The sequence below is a fragment of the Manis pentadactyla genome, chromosome 4, assembly GCF_030020395.1.
Source record: "Manis pentadactyla isolate mManPen7 chromosome 4, mManPen7.hap1, whole genome shotgun sequence".
Taxonomy (NCBI): Eukaryota; Metazoa; Chordata; class Mammalia; order Pholidota; family Manidae; genus Manis; species Manis pentadactyla.
In genome coordinates, this window is record NC_080022.1 from 24,837,618 (window position 1) to 24,862,868 (window position 25,251).

General features: G+C 51.8%; 2 protein-coding genes across 6 annotated transcripts in view; one reads left to right on the top strand and one right to left on the bottom strand.

Annotated features, from left to right (window-relative positions):
- AZIN2 (antizyme inhibitor 2) overlaps positions 1 to 2,288 on the top strand; it is a 52,740-nt gene extending 50,452 nt beyond the window's left edge. The window contains exon 10 of the mRNA XM_036885192.2: positions 2,255 to 2,288. Within this exon, the coding sequence (XP_036741087.2) occupies positions 2,255 to 2,273 (19 nt within the window). The 3' untranslated portion in view covers positions 2,274 to 2,288. The remainder of the gene's footprint in view (positions 1 to 2,254) is intronic.
- A 1,278-nt stretch (positions 2,289 to 3,566) lies between these two features.
- TRIM62 (tripartite motif containing 62) overlaps positions 3,567 to 25,251 on the bottom strand; it is a 29,932-nt gene continuing 8,247 nt past the window's right edge. For 2 of the 5 annotated variants that reach the window (XM_036885306.2, XM_057499964.1), the window contains exons 3-6: positions 19,194 to 19,289; positions 14,575 to 14,831; positions 13,688 to 13,803; positions 3,567 to 5,834 (exon numbers count right to left, since the gene is read on the bottom strand). In XM_036885306.2, the coding sequence (XP_036741201.1) occupies positions 5,284 to 5,834; positions 13,688 to 13,803; positions 14,575 to 14,831; positions 19,194 to 19,289 (1,020 nt within the window). In that variant the 3' untranslated portion in view covers positions 3,567 to 5,283. Of the gene's footprint in view, positions 5,835 to 13,687; positions 13,804 to 14,574; positions 14,832 to 19,193; positions 19,290 to 19,459; positions 19,568 to 20,199; positions 21,508 to 25,251 lie in introns of those variants that run through there. The other 3 variants (XM_057499965.1, XM_057499967.1, XM_057499966.1) reach the window with 3 other exon arrangements.

Consider the following 25,251-nt stretch of genomic DNA (forward strand, 5'->3'; position numbering starts at 1 on the left):
TGGGGGTGGGAGGAGGCACCAGTACCCAGGGGGTGGGTGGGGGTGGGGGGAGATTAACGTTTGCATGAAAAGGGCCGAAGGCTCCGAGTTGGGAGATGTGGGTTGGGCCTGGATAAGCCCGAAGGCTGGTGGCTTCCCATTTGAGTCTCAATTTTCTTATCTGTGAAATGATGGGGTTGAGATCCGTGCTCTCAGCAGCTGCCCTGTGATGCTGACTGGCATGCTTGGTCGGGCTGTCTCTGCTCCACAGAGGACTTCCCGACTCTGGGACCCTTTTGTTCTCTCCTCCTCTCTAAGGAGCTGAGCCCACACCTCTAAGGGCACATACGCCCCTGTTGACATTCTTAGACATGCGGGCCTCCTCCTCTGAGCAACTCCCTCCTCAGCCCTGCCCTGCCCCCCACTTTTTTCTTGTTTTTGCCCTGCCCCCTTTTTGTACTGTTTCTTGACTTGGGCAGAGGCCCTCTCAGCTGGTCATTCTCCCTCCCCTGTGTACTAACTGGGACCCAGGACACCTGGGTTCTGGTCTTGGCTCTGCCATGTGCTTTGTGACCTTGAGCTAGAAACGAACCCTCTCTGGGCCTCAGGATTATGCTAGGAAACCCCAGGCTCCTCCAGCATTCAGACTTCATCACATCCAGGCCCACAGCTTTGGGGAGCTCACCAGGTTTTGTGCCTTTAGTTCCAGCCTTTTGAAAGGCCCTCCCTTGTCATGACATCAGAGTAGGAACCCTCTGGGCCAAAGCGTCAATTTCGTTGTACTTCAAATTCCTAGGGTGAATGGGGCACATTTGGTAATAGAAATATGATAGAACTGTCAAAAATTTGAAGAAGATAGAAGACTGTTCTATTCTGTATCAGTAGGGTGAGGGGCCACATAATTTCATTCAAATAAAAGGAAAATGAGCACATGTCAAAATAAAAGTCCTCACCCCTCTTGCTATTTTTGGAGGCCTCCTGATAAATCTTTCTTTCTTTCTCTGAGTTCCTGCTCTGTTCCTATTATTCCTTCTTCCCATATATGGTTCAGGATTCCAGGGAGACTGAGTAGTATTGTGGATGCCTCAGAGTGAGGAGAAATAACCATGCTGGTGGGCAACAATTCAGCACCTTGGCCAGCACCCCACCCCTCCCCCAACCCCACCTCTCCAAGCCCCCTTTATTTAAGCCTGTGACAAGACTCTTTGCAGCTGACCTCCTGGTGTAGTGTTTGGGGATGGTGCACTGAGCCAGCACCCAGGCAGGAGGGGAGGAGGCTGAAAATGCCGCCCAGGTGTGAGCAGTCAGCCTCCTGGAATAGCCTCTCTACAGGAGGGAAGGTCCATCCCCAGAGCTCCTGAGCTGAGCTCTGTGCTGCCAAGAGACCTTATCTCTGTTGTTTTCTGTCCCTGTTGCCTCCCTAGAGAGAAAGACCCGGAGCTAATCACCTTGTTAGGTGCTGAGCAGGCCAAGTCCTGGGACCGACATTAGGCTTACAGCTTCCTGGACCATCAGAGCCAGGATCTTGGCAGTCAATTAACTAGATCCCTAACCCCTCCCCAATAGAGAAATGGGAAAACTGAGGCCCAGGGAGAGAAAGGGACCTGCTTAGGGCCACATAGTACTTTCTTGAGTCCACCCCAACCCTGGGAGACACATGAGGCTCAGCTCACAGTTGAGGCTTGACTCACAATTGCACAATTCCACGATGGTATGGAGCCTGGGTTAGGCTCCTGCTTTGAATCCCAGATGGATCACAGTTCTGGTGGCTGTTGCCTGTCACTGACACCATCCTCAAAGTTGAAAAGCATTTACAGTTTGACCTTACCTTTGGATGGGCCAGAGTCCTATTTCCAGCTCTACTGAGTAATGGCTGTGGGAAGCAGTTCCCCTGGGACATGATGTTTCTCTGCACAAAAGCTGAGATAATGATACCAACCTCATGGGCTTGTCTTGATGTCGATAATGTGCAAAAAGTACCACCACTTTGCCTGCTGGCCACACACAGAGATCTGAATAGGGTTACTGTTGTTCTATCAGTTCTTTTCTGCCCTGAGTAAGATCTTTGCTTATCCCTCCTTCCTCCCAAGGATGGGCTACCTTTGCTTCCCCTCTTTGCTTACCTGTGTTAAATGTGGGGTTCCTGGTATGAACCTGACAAACCCAGATTCATTCATTCAAGAGTTCTCTGGATATTTCATACCTCTCAGAGGTGCCCTGATTTCCCAGATTCCCTAGTTGGATGTGCAAATTAGGCATCTACTGTTATTCCCAGGCACTTGGAAACTGAGTGATGACTGGGAAGTGGCCAGCATGGACCAAGGCTAAGTGGGGTAAGGGCAGGAAGGACTATGGAAGGGGTGCTTCTCCCCGAGAGGACAGATCCACTGAGCAAAGACGGAGGCAAGTGGCTTTGGGGGAGCCACAGGGATCTGAGAGCGTGGGGTGGGGTGGGTTTGGGAATACTCAAGTCTCAGAATCATTTCTCCCTAACTTTAGAAACTGGGGTGCTCTCTATCATCCAATCAGAGACCTTTCTTTTGGCCCTGCCAACAGCCCTCCCAATCCTTGTTCATGTCTCTGTTCCTAGAACCCCAAACAGGTCAGTGACTGGGGTGATTCCCTCTTCTCTTCCCACCTCCAGGTATATACAGATGAAGATCCATCTAGGGCCCCAAAGAGTATCCAGTCTAACCTCCCTCACTCTACAGGTAAGGAGACTGAGGAAAGGACCTTCAGACAAAATGGGTCAGCACTGAACTAAGACTAGGCCCAAGACTCCTGTTTCACAGGCTGCTGCACTGCACCACTGCAGGGGCCCCTGTGGTCTTCCCACTGACACTGTGACAACCTGTGTGTCCATATGCAGGGCCCTGCCCGACTCCAGGCTGCTTCCCCATCATTCAGTGGTGGGCTGGACCTCGTTCTACACAGCGGACCTGGGGACTTACCTGGCCTAGGTGGTCCCACACCCCACACAAGGCATAAGGAGGAAGATAGACCTCTTGTGGTCAGAGCCAGCCCAGAGGTTCAGAAAACACACAGTTCCAGGCACTGACTCTGAGAGGCAGCTGGAGTGAGAGGCAGGGCCTCCCTAAGTGCACTGTACTTTGTAGCTTAGCAATAAATCATTAGAATGGTGTTATTATCCCTACTTTCCATGTGGGAAAACAGAACCAGAGAGGTTAAGTCATCTCTTTATAAAGTCATGTGGTGATGGAGCCTGGATTCAAGCCAGTTCTGTGAAATACAAGAGACCAGGCTCTTGCCAATGTCTCATGAGCTCTCTGCTCCTAAGGCTACCACCACCCCCTCCTCCAAGCAAAGACTGAGTCTTCCAGGCTAATAAGTTGGGATGTGAGTGCTGGCTTTATTCTAATCCAAGCCCCCATCACTTACTACTTTGGGATACGGGACTGTAGGTAAGTCATGTCCTTTCTCTGAACCTCATTTTTCTACCTATGTAAAATGGACATAATACTATCTACCTATTAGGGTTGCTTTGTGGATTAGCCATGCTAATGTATGTACATTGCCTTGGACAGAATAGATGGGCTTTTTTGTTTGTCAAAATAAATGGAACTGACCACTGACACCCTGTAACTTTAATTTAATACAAATTCATCATAACTCACAAAATGGGCAATATTTAAAATAAAAATACTGTTGGAGTGGCCCAGATTCTGGTAGATGAATGGATGGGGTGAGAGCTGAGGATTCCTCCTGCCCAAGGGAGGCCTGGTATGCAGCAATTGTGAGATGGGAGCTGCTGAGTTCAATTAGTCTGGCTCCTTTGGGATGGGTATGGGCAGAGACCCCAAGTTCAGAATCTAGGACTCAGGACTAGAAAGAAAAGCTAAGGCTGGAGAGACATTTTTGCTTGGTCCTGCAGGCCTACCCCTTGGCTCCGGCCCCTGAGCATGCACACAGCCACGGAGGTTCTGCTGCTTCAAAGCCAAAGACTTGTGGCAAAAACCATGGATGGATGTTCAACATCCATTCTTTCTTCCTTCTGGTTGGCCTTTTGATGTGGCTGAGGCTACAGAGAAAACTACATTTCCCAGGACCTCTTGTAACCAAGGTTCTGGATCTCATCTAAGTTTCCCCAAATAAAATCCCTTATAGCGATTTGGATTTGGGAACTGAACTGAGTGGGAGAGAGGCAGGTCTCGGGATGTCCATTTGCTGGCTCGGATGGTAGCACAGGAAACAGTCGTCAGCGGCTGCCTGATTCAGTGGCTTCCCAAAGCATTCCTGGGCAGGAGAGACCATATGAATCTGTCGTCTGGGAGTTGTTCCTGGAAATTCAGCGAATAGTCTGCATCTCCAGCCCTTCCAATGGTTTTATAAAGCCACTGGGGGTCTAGTAATAAATCCTGTCTAATTAAACTAGCTAAAAGCAGCTCTTGTTTTCTGCAACATGATCCTGAGATGAATGCCAAGTCTGATGAGAGGTGCCAGCCAACAGCATGTCCCACCGCTCAGGTCCTTAGGGCTAAAACAGTGGCTCCTCACAGCCTAGTCTGGTCACAGGCCTGGCTGGCCCCTTCCCAAGCTCCAGGAACCTCCATCATCCAGCGATGCTGTCCCGCAGCTGCCTTTAGGCTAGTGGGCTCGGTGAGTGCCATCATCCTGTCATTAGACCTGTGGGCAGGAAGGTGGTGGCCCAGGGACTAACGTGGGCTCAATTACTGGGTGCCTTCCGCAGGCCATAGCACCATCTCTGCCTGCAGGTTAAGTGGGAAGAGCAGGAACTGTAAAGCTCTTGGTTCGGAGGTAGAAGAGGAGGGTGGTTCTTCGGCAACCCTAGGACCAGCTACTGCCTGTGTCCACTGTGGGCTGGGGTCAAGGGTAAAAGGGCCCATCACTAGCCGGGTCAGGGCATCAGGCCTGGGAGCATGAGTTCTGTGTATCTTCGCTGCTGCCACCTGCTGGCAACACTCTGACACATCCTGAGATCGGGCGTGCGGGCAGGAGGGAGACAAAGGGAGGAAGTCCCCTGTCCCTGAGAGGATGGGGATAAGGGTTGGGCATGGGCTGCCCTGAGGAGTAGCTGTGTCACATCCTTGGACCAAAGCTGCACTCCCGTCAAGGTCAGAGTTACAGAACATCAATGCTGTTAGAGAGTTTAGGAATCATGGAGCACAGCCTCCATTTTACTGACGGAAATGGAGGCTGCAGGGTAAACAACCGCCCGGCACCCCAGGGCTGCCAAGCTGGGCCGGAGCCCCGCCTCCCTTCCCCAGGGCAGGGCTCTTGCTGGTGACCGTGGCCCAGCGCCTGCTGTCTCCCTCCGCCGCCGCGCTAAATGCGGACGGTGTTGATCCGCAAGGGCTGCACGTTCTTGCCGTTTGCATGGCTCTGCCCGGGGCTGAAGTAGGAGCACAGCTTGCCGGGAAACTTCTCGCGGAAGGTATAGAGCCAGGACATGTCGTCGGCGTTATAGAAGATGAGCAGGCCTTGGTCGTAGTCCAGGAAGACGCCCACCTTGTCAAGCTTGCCGCGGACGTTGAGCCGCGTCCAGGGCTCGGTGCAGGCACTGTACTGGTTGCCGTCATGCATCACGATGCAGTAAAAGCCGCGGCTGGGTTGGATCTGGATGCTGCCTTTGCGGCTTGCGGCCTCGTGTGCCAGCCCGATCACCCACTGGGTCTTCTCGGCCACCACCACCTCCCAGTAGTGGACGCCGCTGCTGAAGGCCTCGGAGCCCAGCACTGACACCTCCACGTCAAAGCGCTTGGGCGAGTCCTGCAGAGGCTGTGGGTGCAGGTTGCCATAGGCCACGATGGTGCAGTCGTCAGACAGGATCAGGCGCTGATGGGCAGTGCCTGGGTCCAGGGTCAGGGCGGCTGGCACTGCAGGGGATGGAGGAAGGAGGGAGGATGAGTGGAGAGAAGACTGCACTCTGCGGTGCCTCCCTGAGGGCCGGGTTCTGGTTGGTCCCCAAGAAGCTGTGTGATGCTGAATACAAGCCTGTCCTGTCTGGGTCTCAGCTCCCTCCTCTGTAAAATGGCAGGGTGATGACTAAGGTTCTTTCAGACTTACGTTTATTTGCAGAGGAGCAGGAGCTATGACTGCTTGTTAACTGCCTGGGGCAAGGCATGTAGTGGGCGCTCAACAAGAGTTTGTTGAATAAACCAGAATGAGGTCCAGAATTAGGGAATTTCAGGGCTAGGAGGGAGCTTGAAGATTATCCAGCTGCTGGTAATCACCCTAGGGGGTGACTTGGAAATCTATAGGGGTGTTTTGGTTTTCTCAGTAGATGGGGGTCCAGGGATGCTAAATGCCCCGAATTAAATGCACAGGGCTGTCCCACCAATAATTCTCATATGTTCCATTGGGCATTCATGTGGATGAAAAATCTTTTTTGTAATGATCTGAAACTACAGCTTAACCCCATTTAATATATAAACATGAAATAATTTTTGTGTAGTTTTATATACCTTTGAGTATTTTGGGATGCTGTGTAAATTAAGAGAAGACTGAATTTATTTTGATTGAAACTCCACTGAGAATGGTTCACGTTTTGGGAAATGCTTCTTCTAAGAACAATGTCACCGACCCATATAACCTGCCTGTTTTGGATGGCACTGGAGACACAATGGGATTTTTACCTATGGTGTGAGCACCTAACTACTTCCAGTGTATTTTCCAGTATAGTTGTGAGTGAACATCTGCATATGACATACATAATATTTTATTATATTTTCCTTCATCTTATAGTCAGAGTATATGTGTGTGTGCATGTGTATATGTGTATGTGTGTATATGTGTCTATATATATACTTGAGGTTATGTACACCAGTGCCCAGTGCAAGGCCTGGCATGGGAAATTTCCCAGAAAGGCTCACCAAATCGAACCGACCTTGCTTGTAATGTTCTTGGGGCAGGCATCACTGGCTGGGTCATCTGGCTCTGGACTGGCTACACTGGCTTAGCAGGTCCGGCTCTCGGAGTCTCATAAACTCTTGTTGAACCCTCTGTTTACTCTTTCCTCCTTGAGGGAGTTGATGCCCAGGCAGAGTAGGTGGAACTTGGAAGTGGCCCTCCTTAGCCTGCAAGGCCATTTCTAGGCCAGAACAAGATGGAGTTAGGAAAGGTGGGGACAAGGAGTCCTGCCCCGGATCCTCAGGGCAAAGGAAGGACTTCTTTGTCCAGCTTTCTGCTGCTTTCCTTATCTGGTGGAGGAGGGGCGTGATTACACTTGTCAGGAGCATTACCCTTACTTCAGTCACCTCTGTGGGCTGCGTACACACACAGAAATAAAATGTCTCAATAATGGCACCTGCCCCCACAGGAAACAGCCAGTCACTGAACTACCCTAATGTAGTAGGAAGTGTGTGTAGTAGGGAAGCTAGGGAGAGAAGAATCTAATCAGACACAGATGGGACCACTCCTACAGGCCATATAATGTGGGACACCCTAGGACGTCTGTAGCAGAGGGGCAGAGCAGGTACAGTGCTGAGGAGTGGGCAGCAGCAGTTCTGAGGGCCATGTGGGAATCTGGGCTTTATATCTGAGGTGCCCAGGATGGTTTGAGGAGATGAAAACAGGCAGAAACTGCGGCTCAGGACAGAAGGACGGGGGAGAGACTGGCACACAGGCATGAGGTTATCAGCCCCAGATTTAAGCGTATCTAGTATAATATGGGCCACTTCCGGTGCCCCTCTGGAGTGGGGAGGCTATCTTAGGAGGCAGCCAAGGGGGCTCTTAGTGGTTCTGGGACTGGGCCACAGAGACAAGCTGCATGAGCGGACAGCACTGAGAGCCAGCTCCGGGGCGTGGACGCTAGAGCTTGAAGGCCAACGGACCCGTTGAGTGCAGGGCCCGCCCACATTAGGCCTAGGGGCGGGGCCTGCAGCTCATTGGGCAGTGGTGGAAGTAGAGGCGGGACAGGGGGCGGGGCCTGGTAACAGGAGGCAGGACTGATTGGCAGGCAGAGTTTGATCTTATTAGGCAGAGGGCGTGGTCTGACCTATACACGGCTTTTACACCCCGAAGAGGCAGAGGTCCGTTTCCAAGCCCTCCCCACCTTATCATAAACAGAGTCACCTGAAAACTCCATCCAGCACTTGTCTTCTAGGGTTCCTTCTAACCTCGCTGAGGCGCAGGCTGGTAGGAGTAACAGCCTTCAGACCAGAGAAAGACCCAGAAGGGGGGAATGGCAACACTTTTTCTCTCTGTAAGAAGCCAGTCCTGTGTAGGGGCTGGAAATCCCTCCACCCATCCTTTAGTCTCAGGAAAGGTGACAGACCCAGAGAAACAAACCCAGTACCTGGAAGTTCACTATTTTACAGGCCAGAGCTCTTTTCTGGGACTTGTGACATTGTTTTATAAAAACAAAAAGCAGGTGCTGAGGCCCCAAGTGTGTTCTCTGTCCATATGAACCTCTCTGAGACCCAAGGTCAAAAAGCATTCAGGAATGATCAGGGACTATGGAGGCCCTAGGAAATGTCTCCTGACCATCATCAACCACACACTATAGTGGCCCAAATTGCAGAGAAACTGCACTGCCCGGTGCCATCACCTGGCAGTGAGTGGCTTATGCTTTTTTGTTTTCAAGAACAGTTGCTTCCAGCATTCAGGGGCCTTCTAGAACAGGAGATACCATCAGCAATTTCCTCTGGCCAAGCCTTTAAAAAATCTGGTCCTTCAGGCCTCCCACTTACTTAGGCCATCAGCGTCACAGTGTTGGCATTTGAAAAACATGTTCACAGGTAGCTCATGGGAATACCACAGAAGCCCCAGAAGCACAAATTATGGTACCCATTTTTCAGAAGAGGAAACTGAGGCTCCAAGAAGACTTCTCTGAGTTAAGGGGCTTGCTCAAGTTTCCACTTGAGGTGGAACTGGAAATAAGGTCTTTTCATGTCATGTTCTATCCTCTAAGTGGCCCTAGAAAGCCTGTTCTGCAAGACTAAGGAACCATTTGATGAATCATGATAATAACAAACAGGTATCAAGAACTTACTAAGTTCCAGGATTATTATTACAAATAAGTGGTTTCACTTAATTCTTACACCTACTCACTTTCCCCATCCCTGTTTTACAGATGAGGAAACAGGCTCAGAGAGGGCAGCAGTTTGCCCTGGGTCACACAGCTAGGCAGTGAACATGCTGGAACCCCAAATGATTGAATTCAGGTAAGCAGCAGGGAGGAGAGGGCAGCCCAGAAAAGGGAGGTGGCAGGAGCAAGGGGAGCAGTGTCTGGTGTCCTCAAGACAATGGCCACCTGGCTGGGGAGGGAGTTTGTGCCTGGGAGCTGGGACAATCAGGTCAGGCAGTTGGAGGAAGGTTTTCAGTGTCAGCTGAAGAGGAGGACAGGGGGCAGGGCAGAGTGGAGAGTGGAGGTTCCAGAGCAGGGGAGTGACAGGTGCTGGATGGAGTTCTCAAGTGACATAATAGGAAGCCTGAGCCAGAAAGGGGGCAAGTAGGAAGCTGCTAGAATTCATGGGCTAGGTCCTTAGGGGCATCTGCCCCTCCCATCTGGATGTGAAGGGCCTTGGTGCTGGCAGAAGGGCCAGAGTGACTTCACAGGCCCCACAGACAAAGGCAGTGGCTTGGTAACTAGGTCACTGTTCTCTGAACTCCCAGGGCCCTGTCCTTGGTGGATGTTCAGGGCACACACTAATGCTCCATCAGCCCCTCTCTCACAGGTAGCTTTCTCTGGGGCAGCGGTTCTCAACTGGGGTGACTTGCCTCACAGGGGACATTGGGCAACATCTGGAGACATTTTTGGTTGTCACAACTGAGGTCGGAGGTGTGTGTGGCATCTAGCTGGGTAGAGACCAGGAATGCTGCTAAGCATCTACCATATGCAGGACAGCCCTGCACAACAAGGAATTATCCAGCCCCAATGTCAATAGTGCTGAGGTTGAGAAACACTGCTCCGGGGCAGTCAGCAAGGTCCCACATTCACTTGATCACTTGTGAGGGAATCAAGAAGGGAACACCAGCATCCCTGTTTTACAGAGGAGGAAACTGAGGCTCAGAAGACGTGCTTTGTCCAAGGATGCATGGCAAGTTCCTTCATTCAAAAATATTTATTGAACACCTACTTCATGGCACTATTGTGATAGCAGAACTGAAACTAGGAGTCATTCTTCAACAAACATTTACTGTCCTGACTGCTGGGGATATATGAGTCACACTGCATCCCTGGCCCCTCGGAACTCACGGTTTAGTGAGACAACCACACAGACACTGACAAAACAGTGAGACCAGGAAAGCCAAGGCTACCTGGGAAATCCAGGAAGGCTTCCCAGAGGAGGTGTTTAAGATGTGAAGGAAAGTAGGAGTTAGTCATCAAAGATTGAAGTTTGTGTAGAGGACTCTAGGCAAAGGGACAGCATGTGTAAAAGTGCAAGAGGGAGAAAATGGCTCACTTAAAACCTGAAGATGGTTCAGTGTGGCTGAGTGTGATGTGGAGGGGAGAATGGCAAGGCCAGATAGGGCCTTGACTGTCAGGCTGACATGCTTGGGTTGCCTCTCTGAGCTGTGACAGGGATGCAGCAGGTGGCAGCTGAGACAAATAGAGCTCCTGAGACCATCTGCCTGAGAGGCTTCCCTGGATCAGCGGCTGAGAGGGGAGCAGGACCCTTGGACGTGCTTCCTGTCTCCTTGAGTTATGCTGCTTCGCCCAAGCATGACTCTCACCCTGCTGGGTCCCAGTGTGGAGGTCCCTCCAAGGCTGGGAGCACACAGAGGCCTCCACCCCAGAAGGACAGCCCAGAGCCCCACCCGGTCTGCTGGAAAATTGGCCCTTCCCCAGCTACTGCCCCCTTTGTCAGCAAGGGCACAGATCCAGGTTTAAGAGTACTAGGAAGTGTCCCTTCACTTCTTGCAATTAGTAATGATATATCAAATGAGGCCTCAGTCACCTACAGGGGAACCCCATCTCTGTCCAGCATTCACACCCTTAGTGATGGTCCTCAGCCCCAATCCATCCCTGCCAGAAGGCCCAATCCTGAACATCCGGGATCATTCATGCCCTCCCCTCCCCACTGCCTTTGCCTATGCAGGTCCCCAAACCGGGGCTGTCCAGAGGCACCTCCAGGCACCTACCCTTCCCTGAGTGGAGGAGCCTGCTTCATTCAAACATTCCCTGTTTGGTGCTTCTCTGGGCCCCTCAGGGCCCCCACAGTGCTGTGTAAGTCCCTTGTCATAGCCTTTGCCTCCTCATGGGGTCTGTTTGCCAGTCTGTCTCCCCTGACCCCTGAAAGTACCCTGAGGGACTTCCAATGTTTGGTAAGATGGTAAGACTGAATCTGGACAGGTGGAAAGAGCTCTGATTACTGACCCTGGGAAATCGGTGAGCCTCAGTCTCCCCAGAAAGCTTCCTGGGTTGGTATGAGGCTAGAGAATGCCTGGGTAGCTTAGTAGGTAAGGGCATAGGCTTTGGGGTCTGACAGACCTGGTTTAAATCATGGCTGTACCATTTACAGCTTGTGACCATGGTCAAGATCCTAACAACTTTGTACCTCAGGCTCCTCATTTGAAAAAATGATGCTAATAACAGGGCCTACCTCTTGGGAAGAATTCCCTTCCATATCCTCTCTCACCTCTAAAGGACATTATGCCTGACTCAGGAGCACACAGGCTTCCTGCCAGACTAAGCAGGCTTAAATCTGATGCCCATGTGAGTTGTGTGATTTCAGGAAGGCATTGGTTTCCCAGTCCCAGGCTTTACTAACTCACCTAGAAACTTGTTCAGGCTGTCCCCTCTCTTGGCAAACCTCCTATTATATCCACTCACCTCTCATCCCAGCTGATGACCTTGCTCCCTCTTACTGGGAAAGGTGAGGCCATCAGAAGAGAATTCCCAAGAGCTCCGACCACTGCCCTTCCTCACAGGGCTCATTTATTCTGCCTTCTCTGGGTCCCAAAGATGGGGCGTCTGGGCTCCCAGCAGAGAGAGAAGCAGATGCTGCTCCTGGCTGGCCTGCTAGCAACTCTTTCCCTCCTCCATCCTTAGTTCTGCCCTCTTCTGCTGGTCTTTCCCATCACCCCACAGAAGTCTTAAACAGATGGCTGCTGCCTCAATCTCCCTCTTTCCCTTAAGTAAAACTCCTTGAGAGCATTGTCTTCACTTCCTCTCCTCCCATTCTCTCCTCCAGTGGGGCTGTAGCCTTATTGCTCCACAAAAGCAGCTCCTGTCAGGGCTGCCAGAGACCTGTTGCTGGGCCTGCAGAACCATCAGTTCTGGGTTCTCGTCCACTCGGCTGAGCAGCCGTTGTCACCATTCCTCGCTCTCTCCTCCTGGAAGCACTCTCTGCCCTTGGCTGCCAGGACATACCCACCTCCCTCACATGCCTCTGGCTGCTCCTCCTCTATCTCCTTGGCTGGGTCTCCATCCTGTTCCTAACTTCCGGGAGGGCCCCAGGGCTCTGAATATTAGTGTGGCCCTCTCTCTCTCTCCTGTCTACCCTCACTTCCCCGGCCATCTCATCCAGGCTCATTAAATCCCATCCACACGTTGATGTGGCCAGCCCTGACCATTCTCCAGCAGTGCAGACTTGTCGCTCCAACTGCCTTCTCCATGTCAGCTCTTGGACATCTACTCAGCACTGTGAACCTTACGTGCTTATGACTCCATCCTTCCAGTCACCTTGGCCAAAATCAGTGTTGTCTTCCCTGTTTTCTTTCTCCTTCCTGAGATCCAGTTCCTCAGCAAATCCTGTTTACTCTCCCTTCAAAGTCTGCCCTCAATCCGATCACTTCTCACCACCTCTTCTGCCAAGGCCCTGCTCCAAGCCAGCGTCATCTCTCAGCTGGATTGCTGCAGTGGCCTCCTACCCTTCACCCACATCATTCTGTTCTCAGCCCAGCAGCCAGAGGGACACTTTACAAACTTAGGCTCATGTCACTGCACTGCTCCAAGCCCTCCCGCAGCTCCCATCTTCCTCAGCACGAAATGTAAAGTTCTCACACTGGCCTCCAGGCTCTCACGGTCTGACCACTGCTGCTCCTGACTGCCTCACCTCTACTCTCCTTCTCATTCCACTCCAGCCTCACTAGCCTCCTTCCTGTTCCTGAACATGCCAGGCTTGCTCCTGCTGCAGGGCCTTTGCACTTGCCATTCCCGCTGCCAGGAATGTTTCTTCCCCAGATATCAACATGGCTCACTCTCCTTCCTTTAGGCCTTTACTCCCCTGTCTCCTTTCAGTGAGGTCTTCTGACTGGATCCCCTATCTAAAATCTCTATCCTACCTCAGTTTACCCAGCCCCCTTCCCTATTATCATTGTCTAAGAAACTATGGGTTTTACTTGTTTACTCTTGTTTGCTTTCTCTCTTGCACCCTAGGATGTAAGATCCATGAGGGCAGGATTTTTGCCTATTTTTTTGTGTGTGTGTTTCCAGCACCTAGAATAGAGCCTGATATGTGGTAGGTGTTTGATATGTACCGTATGCAGAGAGTGGATGAATGAATGATCTAGCACCTCTGTCTTCATCTAGACGATGTGTATACTAACAGAACCCCCCTCATGGCTGTATGAGGACACTCTGAGCTGAGTGATTGTACAGATGCCTAGCACAGGTCCTGGAACACAGCAGGTGCTTAGCAAGGCACCCTTCCCATCCCTTCGTTTGGCCCCCAGGCTGTGCGTAGGGCAGGGGGCTGGGCTGGGATATGTGTCCCCAGCTCCTGCCCATAACAACCCTTGCCTCTTCCTGGGCCCTCTTAGTGAGCATCAGGAAAGGGCTTACCTGGGTGGATGTCTTGGAACAGGGACTTCCAGATGGTGTACTGCAGGGGGCCTGTGTACTTGGAGGTCGGGAAGTCTTCATAGGTCAGATTGGTCTCATGGATTTTCCCTTTGAGCCTGGAAGGAGAGCAGAGGAGCAGGCTGCTTCAGGGCTGGATTTCTGTCCCAATGCTGGGGTCCCTACAGCCACCTTCAGGGCAAAGTCATGTGCATCAAGTCTGCTGGGCCCAGATTCAAGTGCCTGCTTGTGCCACTGCCTACCCCTTTAGCTACTGGCCTCAGTTTCCTCATCTTTATAATGGATTCTATGACAGCACCCGTCTTCCAGGCTTGCTGTGAGGATTACATGGCATAACATATGGAAAATGCTTAGCACAGTGCTTGGCTTATGGTAAACACCGAATACCTCATAATGGCTATCAGTAATGATCATCAACAAATCAATAATTAAGCATTACTATTATTAAAGGTACTGTGGGACGAGAGAGACCCATGCTTGGATCCTGGCTGAGCAGTCTTGGCCATTGACCTAGCTTTTCTGGGCCTCAGTTTCTACATGTGTGAAATGGGGATGGCAGTGGTAATTATCCAAGGGGCCTAGTAGGGTTATAATATAATAAATATTATTTATTATATGTAATATTAATGCTATTGTAAATAACATGTATTTGCAATATAATGATTTAACACAAATAATATATAATTTCAAGTATTGTATATATAATATAAATACATAAAGCCTTTAGCCCAGGCTGTGGCACACAGCAGATGTCCTGTAAATGTTTGATGAAGATGGGAACGAAAGAGTTCTCTGTTAACCACCATGTCTGCCTCCATTCCCACCACCGTGCATGGGCTGAGGAGGGCCTCCAGCAGGCAGGCACTTACCGCTCAGACAGCGAGGCCACCCCAGCCAGGAAGGAGTGCCGGTCAGTTTCGGCCAGCCGCTCCTGCAGGATCTGGGTCCCCTCCTGCACCTTGCGCAGCTGCTGGCTGTAGCGCTGCACTTTCTGCTCAATGTCAGTCAGTGTGCGGGCGGTGTCCGCCTCCAGCTCCTCCAGCATGGCTTTCTGCCGCTCTCGCAGAAGCCGGTGCAGTCGCTCGAAGGCTTCACCGATGGTGGTCCGCAGGCTTTTGGTGGAAGACTGTGGGGACAGTCATCAGGGCTTATGTCCCTGGGCAGAGGAGGAAATCCAGAGCCTTGCCCAGAGGGAGGGGAGAGAAAGGGCCCACTTCGTGGGGGGATGTCACATGCAAAAGCAAGATGGTATGAGAGGACAGGCATGGCCAGGGACAGCAAATAATTCTATGTGCCTGTTAGGAACATAATGAAATGGTCTGGCGAGACAATGAGGCTTGAACTAGAGAAGCAGCAGAGGGACACGGCTTGAAAGACACATGGAGGGAGCCTCTTTAGCCCCGGTGATGGGCTGGGTATAGGGGCACAGGGGAGAAAGATATGAGGGTGATCCCAGATTCTGCCTTGGGGGTGGGAGGGTTGGGGAAGCTAGGGGAGGTGGCGGGCAGAGAGCAGTTGCTGAGTTCAGTCTGGGATACAGTGAAGTCTTTATTTAAAAAGACATCACTCATGGGCTCAGGCAAAGATCACAAGGAGATGTCAGGCAGCTTTATAAACTGCAGTGTGGGGCAAACCTTAGCAGTCACTCACCCTGTCTTGCCAGCCCTGAAACCCCCTGGCCAAGGAACAAGAGCTGGAGGCTAAAGCCATTATCACAGAAGGGAAGTGTAGTCTTGCAGGGTTCTCTCTGCTCCTGTGGGCACTGCCAGACCCAAGAGGGGGCTGAGTGGTGAAAGGCATAGGCTTCAGTGCCTAGCAGCCTGGGTAAGAATCCTATAGCTCTGGGTCTCTAGCTGGGACAGCCTCAAGCTGCTTAGTATCTCTGAACCTTAGTCTTTTTATCTGTGCATAGGTAACACAACTACATTAAGGGTTATGGTGAAGATTGAATGGGCAAATTTCACAAAGTGCATGGCGTTATTCCAGGTGCAGAGAAAGAGCCTGGCTATTAAAAGAGATCAATTCTAACAGGCTTGTCCTAGAAGTCTTCATTGAGAGATGGCTTCTGGACTGGGGCCTGAAGAATGGGCAGGATGTCCACTGGCAGCACAGGGAACAAGCCCGGGAATAGGGAGTCAGGACAACATGGGGTGTGGAAGTGCAGCCAGGCCCCATCCATGTGTGGGGCCTGCCTCTGCAATTTTACTTTGTGGGATTCTGGCTGGGGGTTCACAGAGTCAGAGACCCCGCTGTGTTCAGTGCCCAGGACTCTGTGGGAGGCTCAACAAAGGCTCAATTAGGGCTGGTTCCCCCCCTTCAGTGGCTGGGCTGCTGGCCTGCAGGAAGAGCTGCTGGCAGCTGACCAAGCTCCCTGCGCATGCCCACCCAGAGCGCCAGGCAGGCAGACAAAGAGGCTGGGGGAGAGGCTGGGGATGAACAGCAGGTTGCCTGTGGCCTCCCCAGCCCCTCACCCAGGGTGGGCTGAGGCTCCTGCAGCAACAGGTCACAGGTGGGAAGATGGTCTTCCCTGCCTTCGTAAGACCCCCCCATATCCCAGGGCCACCCCCCGCTGGCTCCTCCCGACCACTCCGCAGCAGCGCTTGGTCCCCTGGCCACCTCTGCTAACTGACGGTTCTGGTTTGCCTCCCAGCTCTACAGCTGCTCCCTCTCTGCCACCGATGTTCCTCAGGGCTTGTCCAGGCCACTCCTTCCACACTCTGTGTGTCCTCCCTCCTCTTTGACTCCTATTGCTTTGAGTTTGGCTCACAAGTCCTTATCGATGATCTTGCATGTCCCAAGTGCGACATTCATCTTTCTACCTGTCTCTTCCACACATACCCCTGGGATGCCATAGGCTCCAACTCACTGGGTCCACACGTCAAGTCTGTGTCTTTGCAAACAAACTCACCGCCAGAGTGACTCTTCTAATGTGCAAACTGGGTCAGAGCTGATCCCTTGCAAACAAACCTTTCTTGGTTCCTTGATGTCTAGTAAAATGCAAAATTCTCATCTCAGCTCACCCCTTCGGTGCCGTTGCATTGTAATTCCACCTGCCTAGAACAGACCCTGCCCCCAGTAAACCCTTTATTCAACTGGCAAACACCTACTTAGCCTGCAAGACCCAGTTTGAAAGCTACCTCTTCTGCGACACTTTCCCTAACTTTTTCAGGCAGTTAAGTAGCTTCCAGAGAATTTTGTAACTACTTTTAACTCACTGTCCCACATTTTACATGGCTTCAGGCTAGTGGATGAACCCCACCTGGGTGTTAATGACATTTTCCTCAGTCTGCACTCCCTGTGCCCATGCAGGGCCAGGCACAAGACTGGCAGCCAGGACCCATGTAAGAGGTGAAGGAGGTTAAGGAGGGTCTTGACTGGAGCTGTCCTGCAGAGGTGGGTGCAGACACTATCTCCTTTCTAGGGTGGGTGGGTAGGAAAAGTGGGAGAGGCAGGGAGCTCAAAGTGGGACATCAGAATTACAGTCATCCCAGATGCTGTGAGTATGACCCCTCCTGATGGATCCTATCTGGCTTGCTGACCACCGAGTTATAGATCTTGCTGAGGACATGCCAGTGAGAGGCTAGGCTGGGCACTAACTGGGCTCTGACAGAATTGGACAGTAAGCTCCCAGTTAGCCTCCTACTAGCTGTGGGGCCTCAGGGTGGTCCCTCAGCCTCTCTGTGCTTCAGTTTCCTTGCTGATAAAATGGAGATAACAGTTCCTACCTCAAAAGCTGTTTTCTCCCAACTCATTTGTTCTTCAGCTATTTATTGGGTGGGAGGCACTGTGCTAGGCTCTGGGGAGTCCAGCTGTCAGGGAGGTGACACTGTGGATTTGGGAGACAATGAATAGCAGTTTCCAGCGCAGAGAAAGGTTCAGCTCAACTGGCATGTCCTGTTTACTCTAGTTACTTCCATGGCAGTGCCACCCCCACCCCACTCCAATCCCTTTGGTGCTGTGGCTGGGACAGCAGCCCCTACCCCAGCCCACCACATCCCTGGCAATACACTAGGACTCAGAGAAGCTGGGCCATTTCAGAAAAACCCTGCCAAGAATACGTCACTTGGTCAGGGCCGACCAAGGAAAACACTAGGTCTGGGGAGGGAGATCAGACAGGCCCTCAGGCCGGGCCACTGGAGGGGCAGGCGCTGTAGGAAAGCAAGCCAGGCACCAGGTGAAATATGACCTCCAAAGCCTGCATAGGCATTTCTTGTATAAACACCCCAGTCCAGACAGGAAGCAGGGCTGAGGGAACTGGAGGGGGAGGTGGCCCCACAGGACCCCCCAGAGGTAGACAGATGGACAGGAAAGCAGGGGAGGAAGAGATCAGTGGAGAAAAACAATGGGGTGGAGAGAAGAAGAGAATGCTGAGGAAGAAACAGACCATAATATTCCCTTCTGATCCAGATAGAGGCTTTCATTTGCTTCTATTCACCTGAGAGGTGCAGAAGGACCAGACAGATGGGGAGACTGAGGTTGTGGGGGGCAAACAGGCCAGAGTCCCGTGACTGTTTCTCATTTGTTGTCTGCTGAGGGTCCTGCCAGAGGCACTCTAGAATGTTCTCTGAACGAATGTTTGTCATGACATCCCTGAGACCCCACACGGGTTGGTGGCCAGGCTGTGGGGCACAGATCTGGATCTCCATGGCTTCTCCCAGCCGCAGGGTGACCTCTGGAGGCCTAGAGCATTCTGAAGGCTCTGCTCCAGCTGCTGCTGGCTGTGGCACCCCTGCTAATGAGTGGAGCCCGACTGAAATCACCCTATAGCTTGGCAGCTGGGCCTGGGTCCCCTACGGAGGGAACTTGGAGGGAGCCCCTTGGAAGTGTGCTAGGATGCAGAACGTCAGGGCTGGAAGGAGCCTGGCAGAGTCCTCACTGGACAGATGGGAAGATTGGTGGCCCAGAAAAGTATGCAATTTACTGGCTTGATCAGAATCTACAGTTTTCCTCATAGGTCATGAAAAAGGTCTTTTCTTTTCAAACTACTGTAGCCAAAGACTACAGGGTTTGGCTCTACTTTTCTGAATCCATATCCCTATGGTCTGAGTTTAAGAGGGGAAAGAACACCAGGGCTGGGCCACAAATCAGGAGGGCTTCCAGGGAACATGCTGAGGGTTGGCTCCTCTGGCAATGGGGATGTTTAATAATGAGAGAGGAAACAGAGGACAGGTACATTCTCCTAGCCCTACAGGACCCCAGGTTTCCCCAAAGGTCCCTAGTTCCACCTCAACTTCCGTCCAAAGGAGAGAGAAAGGGCTCCACCCTTAACCCAGGCACCAGCTCAAATCCTTGCCCTCAGTCACTTCATGGAGGATATCCCACCCCATTTACCTTCTCAGAAGCCCCAGTCTGGGCTCTACCCCGACAGCCCAGCTTCTCCTACGTCACGTTTGGCCCCTCGAAGACCCGCCCCAACAGCAGGACCGAGGCCCCACCCCTTGCCCCACGAGGCCCCGCCCATCTAAGCCCCGCCCCCCGACAGGCTCACCTTGGTCTCTGCCAGCTGTCGCTTGAGCAGCTGCAGCGCCTCCGTGTGCTCCCGCTCGCTGTCCTGAAGGGCCTGAAGCTGCTCCTTCAGCTCCCTCTGGAAGCACACAAGGCCGGGACGGTGAGACGGGCCAGACCCAGCTTAGGTGGTCCTCGGTGATGCAGGGACCAGGCCTGACCAATGCTAGCGCTGCCCCCATCTTGCCTAGCACCCTCCACCCGTCGCAGTTCAACAACCAAGAGCCTAAATATCTCAGAGTCTGTTACAATTTTTCCATCTTTCACCTGGAGTTTTTCAACAGCCTCCTCTCTGGCAGTCCTAGGAGCTCCCGCCTCCCTGTCTCCAATCCACCTCCACATACGTCCTGCCCCAACCTGATTTGCCAGTCGGGACTCCTCGTTTAGAATCCTCCCAGCGGAACCAAGGCTGTACCACTGCCCACTGCCAACATTCTCTGGGTGCTTCCAGGGAGCTAGGCACACTGTTTTTAGCCCTTTGCTTATATTAAGTCATTTAGTCCTCTTAATAACCCCGAGGTAAGCACTGTTATGACCCCCATTTTCCAATGTGAGAAATTGGTACAGGGAGGTTAAGAAACTGGACCAAAAGCATACAGTTAAGCAAATGAGGATAAAGCCAGAACTGGAACTCAGGCAGTCTGGTTCTGGTGACCATGACCTTAACACCAGAGGATATGTTTATCTACAGTGGTGATACCCATGAACAACAACAGAAATCCATGGTAGATATTACAATTTTAAATAAGGACAGGATCAGTAGTACTGATTTTTCCTTTGCCTCAGATTCCAGCATGGCATAGTCTAACACTGATAGCGATCTTGCTTTGTTTAAAAATTTAATATTTTGTTCATCATGGATAGGTTGCATGAATTTTTATTTTAAAAAATTGCATCAAATATTATTCATCTTGATTACTAAGTTTTTAGGCACATGTTTCAATTTTGCACCAGACCCTTGCCCCACCCTGTCTCCACATCCTTCTCACCCCAGGTCCATCCAGCCAACGTGGCCTTCTGTTCCCCCGTCGCTCTGAGCTCCTTTCAGCCTCACCACTTTGCACTTGCTGCTTCCTCTGGCTGGTCCACTTCACTGTCTCCCCATGATTCCTTTGTGTCATAAATGTATCAACTCTGACGCTGACTCCTCAGACAGGTGTTGCTTGTACAGTACCATCCCTTACACTCTGTCACACATCTTGTTTCACAGTCTTCCTGCACCATCGGCTGTCTCTGATGATCTTGCTCATTTATTTGATTGTGTGTTTATTGCTCGTCTCCTCCACTAGAACGTGAGCATCAAGAGGACAGGAATCCTATCTGGCTTCTTTGCTGTTCTGAACTCAGCGCTTAGAAGAGTGCCGAGCACACAGTGGGGTCTTGATGATTCTTTGTCAAATGAATAAATGCATTGTGCAGGTGGACACCCCCCAGCACTGAGTCCACCTGTTTTTGCTTACTGGGCATTTCGCTTAGTGCCTGTCTCATCGCTAGTTGTTCTCCTGTCTGCCGCTCCTCCATCCCCACCATAGCCCACGAGTTCACCAGTATGGGCCCTATGTCCTCTACAAACATCAACAGCCTGGCACTGAGATGGGGCACAAGGACGTTTGCTTCGTGAATGAATTTCCACGGCAACAGCCTCTGAGCAGGACCTGGGTTCCCCACTCAGTCTGGGCTGTGAGTGATGCCAGGGAGCTGACTTCCTGTTCACACTCACCTCCTACACACTCATTCATCTTGTCAGAACAGGGAGGGCCCTCACTAAACATCAAGTCCAGCTAATCTCACAGACTAGCTAGTAACAGAAAAATGGTCGTGATGACATGCTAAGGGAAGAATGCTGAAGACAAAATTCTGTTCTTACTATCCCTTATTCATTTCACAAATATTTATTGAACAACCACTATGTACCAGGCACTACTGAGACACTGGGGATATATAGCAGAGGACAAGGCAGACCCAGTCCATGCCCATGGGGATCTTTTAGTCTGGTGGGGAAAATAGATAACAAACAAGGGAAATAAAAAAAGAGCCAGATAATCACTGATTATGGTCTGTGCTTTAGAGAAAATAAAGCAGTGTGAAATAGAGGGTAAGTTTAAGTAGGGTGATCAGGGAAGGCTTCTCTGAGGAGGTAACACCTGAGATGACAGCTGAAGGATAAGGAGGAGCCAGCCATGAAAATAAGAGTCAGATAGGAGAATGGGAACAGCCTGCATTGTGGGAGCCAAGAGCTGATACACACACAGTGGTTGGAACTCTGGAGACATCTCAGACCACTGGCAGTTGTAAAGAGGGAAGTCACAAGCTGAAACCAGAGAGTAGGAGGAAGACGGCTCCTGGATGCCTGATGACTGGTGGGGGAGCCACGCCATCACACCATCGCAGCACTCAGTGATGTGCGAGGAAGCTGGCCCTCCAAAAAAAAAGGCCCCAGTTTATAGTGTTTGCCAATTTCCCTGGTGTAAATGCTTCCACTAAAGTTGATTTCAAGCTATCAGCATGAGGTCACTGGACATGAAGCTGGGGAGAGATTTGCACAATCAACTCTCAAGAATTGGTGCAAGCTGGCTCTAGCACACCACTGCCCAGGTCCTTTCCTATGGACTTGTACATGAGAGAGAAATATGCCCCCATCTAATTTCAGCTCCTTTCATCAGGTCTCTATTACTAACAGCTAGAAGTCATTCCTAATGGATTCATGTGTATCTGAGTTGCTGCGGCAGGCATTTCTCATTCCCCCAAGTGCAGAATGGCTGCACCTTGGGCCTCCCTGCTGGACTTGGGTTTGTCCAGCTTGGGACATAGTCCAGCTGAGAAGCAGGTGTTTGAGAAGATGGGCTGAGGACTGCAATCCTCCCCCTTGGTGGTCCTCAGGGTCCACATAAGAACCAACCCTTGGGGCAGCTCTTCAGATTCCCTGAGAAAACTGCCCTGCAGGCCACATTCTTCACATTGCTGAGGGCACCTGAGGGACTGGGACAAATTCCTTCCCGCTTTCAGGGCTAGGGAACAGGGAGAGCAGGCATGCCCCTTCCTCCTGGGCCCCAGGAGCAACAGCCACTCATTTACCCATCCCACAAACATGTGCTGAGGCTTCCTGGGTCCCAGTGGTGCTGGATCAGCAACAGGGAGAGGGCTGAGGGACAAGTGCCCCCCCCATGATGCCTCAGGAGGGTGCAGACGAATTGGGGGAAAGGCAAGGACATGAACATGAACATCACAGTGAATGCTGGAATAGTGTTAGGGGACCCCCAACCTGTTCCTCCTCCCATGTTCCCTATCTCAGTCAAGGGTACTCCCACCTCCTACTGCCATCCAAGCCAGAAATCTGGGAGTCATCCCTGACACTGCCATCAACCCAATCAAATTTGCCCTGGAATTTGTTCTCCCTTCTGTACACCTACTGCCCCAGTTCATTCAGTTTTTGTCACTTCTTTTCTGGACTGTGACCCCAGGTTCCTCCCTGCCCCTGTATTCTCCAAGTGCCCCTCAGAGCAGCTGGAGTGATTGTGCTACAGGACAGATCTGTGGAAAGGATCTGCAGGATTGCTGTGTCTGGGAAGAAAGGCACAAAGCCTGAGCATGGCATTCGAGGCCCTTCACTCCTGGCCCCAGACTTCTTCCCTAGCCTCATCTCTTGGTCTAGACCTGCACTGTCCACCAGGGTAGCCACTAGCCACTCTTTAAATTAAAATGAATTAAAATCAAATACAATGGCAATTCAGTTCCTCAGTTGCACCAATTGCACTGGCTTGTGCAGTTCTCCATAGCCACATGTGACCAGTGGCTACTGTCAGACACTGCGGATGTGGGTCACTTCCATCATCCCAGAAGGTTCTACTGGACAGTACTGCTCTAGACACACTGACCGTCTTGTAGCGCTCCCCTCCGGGCCCTCGCACATGCTATTCCTTCTGTCTGGAACGCTCACCCTCGTTTTTCTCCACTTATTAGACTCACACTTATCTCTTAAGACCTAAATCAAAGGTCATCTCCACTGAAAATCCATATCCCAAGTCCTCCATACCATCCTCAGACTCTATGTTCAATGCCTTTCGCTTGCACCATTATGGCACACACTGCATTTTAATTTCAAGATTACTCGTCATTTGTCCCCATGAGGTCATGGGCTTTTAGGGCAGGGGCTGTGCCTGAGAGATTTTCAGACTCTCAGTAGTCAGGTCGGGGCTGGGCACACAGGGATCTCGCTAAGAGTTTGCAGAAGGCATCTGCCCAGGGAAGAGGCTGGGTCAGAGCTCACTTCTGAAAGGGTGGGAGGAGAAAAGGGGGCCACAGGCAAGCAGCTCTGCCCAGGTAGGCTCCAGAGCCTGAGGGAACAACTAACTTATGAAAACCAAACACTGGAGCCCACAGGGAAGGGGAGACAGAGCTCAGTCTGCCTCCTACTCCTGCCCTGGGCTCTGCACAGCACTGTCTCCCCCCGCCATGGGGTACCCTGCCAGGCCTGGGACCAAACCTAGGTTAGGAGGCTGGCTCTGCCACCCACTAGCAGTGTGACACTGGACATGTGCCCAAACATGTCTGTGCCCAGTCCCTCATCTGTGAAACGGGGATAATAATACCATGAGCCTCGGGAGATACAGAGTACTTAGCCTCATAGGGGAGAGATGGGCATTCACTGGGAGGTTGGGAGACGGAGCGATCACTGGGTTCTACATGACGCTCCCCAGTCACTACCCCGTGTCCGCACTCTTCACTGTGGCCAGGCCCCTCCCTTCTCCCTCATGCCAGAGCAGGAAGCGGCCCTGAGAACCATCTGGTCCAACCTTCTGGATTTCTAGAACAGGAAAATGGGGTCCAACAAAAGGGACTGACTGGTCCAGGACCACACAACTTGACAAAGGAGAACTAATCAGGAAATTTACTTCCAGCAGAGGTCAGACAGGAAATAGGAAGCTGATAAACTCGTAAGTGATAGAGCTAATCAGGAGGAAGGGAACCGGTGATGACGGAGGCTCAGAACCAGGAGGTCTGGAGGTGGTGTGGTTTGGGACTGAATTTCACAGGGTCATGTCACCCAAGCTCACAATGACCTCACGATCACCTGCAGCTCACTGTGAGGGAAAGAGAGGCTCAGAGAGGAGAGGCAGCTTGCTGGCTAGAGGCAGAGGTGGGGCTCCAAAGCCGTGATGGAAACCACTCGGCCACTTTGGTCCCACTCCATTCAATACAGCAGTTGTGTCTGGGTCCCCACGGCCACCAGTGTCAGCCCCTTTGGGGCTGCACAGTTGCCCTTAAGGAGTTCAGTTAGTCGTGGAGGCAGAAATGTGAATAGGCAGACTGCACAGGAGAGCAGGATAAATGTGGAGGGACTGCCTAGGAGCCAATCCAGCCACCTCCACCTGGCTGTGTTTGTGACACCCTCCCTCTACCTCAGCTTCCAAATCTGTAAAGTGCAGCTAATGACCGCACCTGCTCTGCAGTTGCTGTGACGATTAGATCACTTAATGTGCAGCCTGACAGGATGCATGGGGATGTGCTCACTCTTAGTTGTTGTCATTATAATCATAATAAGTACAATTATATGTGAAATAGGGACGCAGAGGTGGGGACGCTTCCAGGAGAGGGTTCATTTCTGATGGAAGGACAGGGAAGATGGGTAGGTAGGTGGGGCTCCTTCAAGTCTCCGGGGTGTGGCCAGAGCCTTCCAGGTGGATAGACTAGTTGGCTGTGGGCAGGGGCACACCTGGTGTGTGCAGGAAGTGGGGGGCAGTTGGGGATGGTGGGAGTCAGGTATGTGTCAGGTGGGTGGAGTCCCAAGCTGCAAAGGCCAGTGGGGCTAGGTGGAGTGAGGGCAGGGGGTGGAGGAGGCCTTGAAGGTCAGCCTGGGGATCTGGACTCTGTAGGTGCCATCAGAATTGGGGCAGGGCAGGTAGAGGGGACCAGGAAGGCACCTGAGAGGGCAGAGCCACAGCTCTGTGCCCCTTCCTCTGGGGAGGGGCAGAGTCAGGGCTGGGGCAAAGCTGAGCACACAATTATGAAAATGTGTCAGCTGAGAGGCTCTGGGCTCCCAC